We start from the raw sequence: 6285 nt of genomic DNA on the forward strand, positions 1-6285 counted from the left end.
GGTCTATGTCTGGGGACCTGCACATGTTCCAGTAGATGGTCCATGTCCGGGGATCTATACATGTTCCAGTAGATGGTCCATATCTGGGGATCTATACATGTTCCAGTAGATGGTCTATGTCTGAGGGTCTGCATGTGTTCATGTAGATGGTCTAGTCCGGGGAACTGCACATGTTCCAGTAGACGGTCCATGTCCAGGGACCTGCATATGTTCCAGTAGATGGTCCATGTCCGGGGACCTGCACGTGTTCCAGTAGATGGTCCTATATCCATGTCTATAAGGCAACATTTAATGGAGTCAGCTGGTTTCCAAACAAAGCACTTGGAGTTGGGACAATAAAGGAGGTGGGAAGACAGAGTACATATTGGAGAGGAGAGACTGTAGACAGGAATTAATCAAAGCACATTAATGTATTATGAAATTTTCAAACTGAAAATATGTTTCTTAAAAATATCTCCAAGTTCCAATGCATGGAAAAGAAGGTATGTTGTTACTTAGTCATCTCCTTATTCAATAAAGAGAATTATAATCTGACTCAGCCCATTTTTGGTTTATTGAAGAATCATAAAATGTGTGTTTATAGTGTTCCCGGTATTAAAGGGATTTAAATAAATGGGCTATTGAAATACACACTCTGAGCAGACATAAATGCAGTACCAATGAGTAGGCTGGCTACCTGACATTGCAAATAGGGAAGATGCCTTAAGAATTACTAAATTCTAATGAGTAAGTCCTAAGAAACATTTAGAAATTCTCACAAGAAAAGTTAGCTAAGAATGTTCTCATGGCAAAGGAATGCTCTTCCTCTGTTAAAGAAGATGGTTTTGCCCTCATATTGATGTGTACCATACTCATCTGTGAAAACAAATAAAACAAAAGCCATGCTCAGAGCTGGCTACACTGGATTGCGGAGCCTCAGGTCAATCTTGTCACTCAGCTCTGCTTAGGACTTCCTAGATAGATCCTGGCCCAAACCGCACACTCAGGTTTTGTCACTAAATCCTGGAAGATACTGTTGAGGTTGTTTGAAATGGGAAAGTGTATTTACATGCAAGAATTAAAACTTATAAACATTGCTTGTAAGAATATAATAACTGAACAGTCGCTAATGTACAAGTTCTGGTTAAAGTCTCTCTGGCCAAAAATGTTGACTTTCATTGTTTCAGGAAGGCTAAACTGAGACATGGGACTAAGAAAGCTCGCTAAACTCTCTTATGTTTTCATCCCCAAAAATACCACTAAGAGCCTGATTCCAGAGCACATGATGTAAGCAAATACTCTCCTGAAATGAAGCCCTTCCAGGAACACTAAGAGGCCTTTTATCTAAATGGCATGGCCTAGATTGAGTAGAAGGGTGCAGTGATGTAGCTAAGCTGCAAGCATAAATTTGATTGGCAGAATAAATGGAAGTGAAAATTCATTTCTTTTCCAACCATACGGTGTGACTCTAAATGTCCAACAGGAAAAATAAACTAAATTGCCTTTCCCTGTTAAACAATATGAAAAACATGAGTTATTTAGAAATATTTTGTGTATGAGAAGACATTCTTTGGGAAACTATAGGAAAACTGGCTAGAAATAGGGCACATCTTTTATTTACAGTGTCATTCTGAAACTCACAGAGGTATGCATCAAAAGACGTGTCTTTTCTGGTACGCCGCATCTATCAGAAGATGTATGCTAACACCTCCAGTTTCTTTCTAATAAAAGATAGAAGAGTGACTACCTTTGGGTGTGATACTCTTTGGGTGTGGATCTTCATAAAAATTAGCAAGGATTTTCAGGTCACCATTCCTTGCTGGGAAAGATACACTAGAAAACAATCTAAATCAGACTTCCCAGTGGTCTTGTGAGTTTTGAATTTAGGTTAAGTCTCCAAAGCAGTATTAGGTATCTGAGATCAATTTTCTCAATTTTATTTATGACTTATCCAACATGTTATTAATACTTTAAGCATTATGATATATTCATTTTTATTTTATTAATAAGTGACTTTAAGTATCACCAATTATTCAGAGGCATTGGTGGGTTTTAAACAGTAACTTTAAGAAGCTGTTAAAATTGCTAAAGGAAAACTGCTTCCTGTTAGAAATTAGATGAGGAGGACCAGATTGACTTTGAAATGACAGTCATTTGAAAGATGTGATACTGATCGCGTGTCTTTTATGAGTTAGTGGGAGGACTGCTTAGTGGGCAGCCAAAGAACATTCTAATGAGATGCCAAGATAGACAGAACCAACACCCAGCACCCAGGGTATATAAAGAAGCCTAGCAGCTAACAAATGTACTTCAGCAACTTGTTCTCTGCAGTTTAGTTGAGGCCTGGCTGTCTTTCTATTGCTATCATGTCCAATAACGGCTGCTCAGAAGTCTGCAGCTCTTCTTCTCCTAGGAACTCTAGCCACGTTCCTGTCACCTCACCCATTGGCCTTTGCTCCACTGATATGAGGTGTAGAGATGCCCCTTGCTCTCCTACTAGCAGCCTGGGCAGCAACACACCACGTGACAACTACCATGAGCCCTGCGGTGAACATAGGAGCTGCCAATCAACCAGCTGCAATAGGAGCACTGGCAGCCCTTCAGCCAGCTCTCCAGTTACTTCAGGGATATCGGGATCCCAGGAAGGAAACAGCTGTCTTCCTGCCACATCCTGCAATTCCAGCTTTGGCCGGCCAACATCCTGTAGACAACCTTGGAGCTGCTTCCTTCCAAGCTACCAGTCTTATGGCTATCAACCCCTGGGCTACCTGACCTATGGCCGTCAACCGCTGAGCTATCTTCCCTATGATCGTCCACCACTGAGAAACCTGACTTATGGACCTGACCACTACAGGCCCGCAAGCTATACATACGGCAGGTTTCAACCACATTCTTCTTCCTTGAGTGGTTGCCTTTATCCTTACTAAAGAAATTCATGAGTAGCTGAAGCACCTTCATGCTTCTAACTACAAGAGTGATCAGCCAGCATTGCAGGGAGGGCTTTTGTTCCATGGGGCTATGTTGTATGTATTCATTCTCCAGTAATTCTCTTCAGCTGAACTTCTTGGTACTTTGGGAATGTATACCTCCTACTTTAGTATTTTTGCAAAGCTTGAAATTGTTCTACTTTGGTAAATGTTTTTCTTCTGAATTCATTCTAATTAAATTGTGTCTTTGCATACAGATCATGCTTTTATCTTGTGTTGTCATTTACAAAGGTTTAATTTGCCCCTGGTTTTCTGTAGAAGCTATGAGAATAGCTACTTTAGGTGAAAATGATGATTATTTGGGATTAACTGTAGAAAATATTAAATATTTCCAGACGTTTTTAATGACTTATGTAAAAGAAATATTTTTAAAAGATTTAAAAAGAGAGCTATTAAAACTATGAGAGAAGTCAGACAGTGGTAGTGCCTCTCTTTAATCCAAACGCTTGAAAGGCAGAGGCAGGTAGACCTCTGTCAGTCAAACTGGTCTACAGAGTGAGGTCCAGGACAACCAGGGCTGTTGTACAGAGAAAAGCCTGTCTCAAAAAAAACCAAAAACCAAAAAGTCAAAAAGATCTATGAAAGTAAGGGTCAGTAAAATGATTCAGTGCACAAAGGTGCTTCTTGCTGTGTACTGATGAGCTGAGTTCTAACTCTGGAACCTATGAAAAGAAGGAAAAGGGTCAACTTTAGGAAGTTGTCCCCTGGGCTTCTCACATGTGGTATGCATCAACAGACACAGAGACAGAGAGGGAGACTTTTTAAAAAGAAGAAACTCAATGAATCATTATAAGGTAGTGACTGTAAACATGTTCGTGTGCCATGTGGTTGCATGATATTAAGATCCTTCAGAAGTTTGGGCACGATGTTATGCACCTTTAATCCTATCACTTGGGATGCAAAGGCAGGTAGATCTCTGTGAGTTTGAGGACAGTCTGGAATATAGAGTGAGTCCAGGTCAGCCAGGGCTGTAATACAAGTGGAACCCTGTCTCAAAAACAAAAACAAAACAAACAAAAACAAAAGCAAAACAAAGCAAAAATAGCCCTTCAGGAAGCAGGAAGTTTTCTTTTGATAGGATGATACTAATAACTGTGGTATAAGATATAAGTCCACAGATTTATGGTACCTCAAACCCACGAAAAAGTATTAGCTTAGATTTTTCCAAGTTTCTCCTTTGAAATCACTGGCAGAGCCTATTAGAATCCTCATGCAGTCAAAGAGCAATTGACAGAGATGTCAGTATGATGTGGCTACTAAGAGGGACCTACTGGGAATACTCCCTGCAGCTTAGTCAGCGTGGAACTCATCTCTATGTCTTTACCTGTCTGTAAGAGAGGCTATTACAGTTTAGGTAATTCTCTAAGTCCAGAAAGATAGAAATAAAGAAATTGTAGAACATACAACAACCTGGCATAGGGATTAACCTAAGACAGAATTAAGGACTTCAGGACATATTTGAAAGTCATTGTCATGTCTATTTTATTTTAATTATTTAATTTTCAAATATTTAAGATGAGCTTTATGCTATATTATAAGAAAAATTGTAAAAAATAATGTGACATTAAAACCTCTTATTATACATTTCTGGTACATACATTTATATTTTTAATTTTGGTTTTAGTTATGTGTTTATATATGTATCTATGTGCACAGTTACAGGAGGTTGCAAGTTACCTGTCATTGGTGCTAGGAACTGAGCTCTTGATTGATCATTGAACCATCTATCCAGCTTCCCATGTTTCTGGTGCATAATACTTAATTGACATTAACCTAAATCTTTAGTATGAATTGAAATATTAAATACCTCTGTATTACTGATACAGAAATAGGTTCAATGAAATTAATCCTCTTATAAGATCATTACTAGCTAATGAAAGAAACTCATTTTCAATTCAAAGCAGTTTACTGATATTATAATATATAGCTGAATTATAATAACACTCTATTAACAGAGTAGATATTCCAGTGTAATTTGATCATTCTTCCAAGAAGTATTTTAAAGGAGTAAATATTATGTAGTAACAAGAATGAGGATTTAAACAACATAAATGTGAGATACCCTGTCTGCATGAACGGAAAGCATGTTTTATCATTAGAAAAAATAAGCCAATACTTTTATAATACACTTATTTGAAACACTTTTCATTTATAACTACAAATTACCAGCCCATATAGGGAAACACCTCTGCACACTAAGCAAAAAATGAAGATATTTTCACTGTGAAATAACTTAGTTTGGAGACAACTGTTTCAGAAAGCTTTAGTCATTGGGTATACTATTCAAAAATCCCATCTTTCTCTGCATTTTGTTATCTAAAGCAATCACTCATGTCAACTAGTTTTTTTAAGTTTCATACATATATATAATACTGAAGAGATGATTAATAAGATGTTTCCCAACTGATAAGTTGACACATGCCTATGACCCCAGAATTTGTGATGCTGAGCCTGGAAGGTCATAGGTTGAAGACAGCCTATGATATACAGTAAGATCCTGTTGAAGGAGGGAGAAGTGATAGAAAATAAAGTGTCCATTATCAATAACATGTTTAAACAATGCTAACTGAATAATGGGTAGTTGTTAGTCATTATGAGAGGAAAATTGAAGTTTATTCATATAGAATATAAAAGTTAAGCAGAGGGCTATAAATTAGTTGGACTGTGTCATGATGTCATATCTGAACTGTTTTCGTGCACACTGAAGAATGGAGATAAAGAGGGAAATGCATGGGACAAAGGGAGGAAATTGCATGTATTTTCATGACTGATTACAAAATAATCCTGATAAATTAGAAAGACTAGGAAGATGATCAGCTGGCTGGTGTGTTGAGGGTTGAGGATAGTGTAAGTGAACAAGAGATTTTAGAGGCATCAAATACCAAAGATCAACATGAACAAAGAAAAGCATAAAAGAAAGAACTTGATCATCATGCAAGGAATAGACTGGAATGGGGAACAGGGACTCTTACAAGTAGGATGTAGAGTTGTTAGTCTAGAGATGTATGGTGGCATCCGAAAGAGCCTGGTGGGAAATAGAAGGCATGTTAGACATTGCCATAAGAGTGTTAGTATTTGCTTCTCATTCATGAAGTAATAAGAAATGAAGTAAAGAAAAGTGAAGGAATTAATATCAGCACCGATTATTATTATTATTATTATTATTACTATTTCTACTGTTGTTGTTGTTGTTGTTGTTATTGTTGTTGATGTTGTTTTGAGACAGGATTTCTCTGTAGCTTTGGAACCTATCCTGGAACTAGCTCTTGTAGACCAGGCTGGCCTCGAACTCACAAAGATCTACCTGCCTCTGTCTCCC

At 37.8% G+C, this 6285-nt stretch overlaps 1 protein-coding gene across 1 annotated transcript; it reads left to right on the forward strand.

The window, feature by feature from the left end:
• Positions 1 to 2320: 2320 nt before the first annotated feature.
• On the forward strand, positions 2321 to 2906 carry LOC148122908 (keratin-associated protein 26-1-like). The gene has a single exon (XM_087896728.1). The coding sequence runs from the start codon at positions 2346 to 2348 to the stop codon at positions 2904 to 2906; it is 561 nt and encodes a 186-aa protein (XP_087752854.1). The 5' UTR covers positions 2321 to 2345.
• Positions 2907 to 6285: the final 3379 nt, after the last annotated feature.

This window comes from Myodes glareolus, chromosome 2, assembly GCF_982192425.1.
Source record: "Myodes glareolus chromosome 2, mMyoGla1.1, whole genome shotgun sequence".
Taxonomy (NCBI): Eukaryota; Metazoa; Chordata; class Mammalia; order Rodentia; family Cricetidae; genus Myodes; species Myodes glareolus.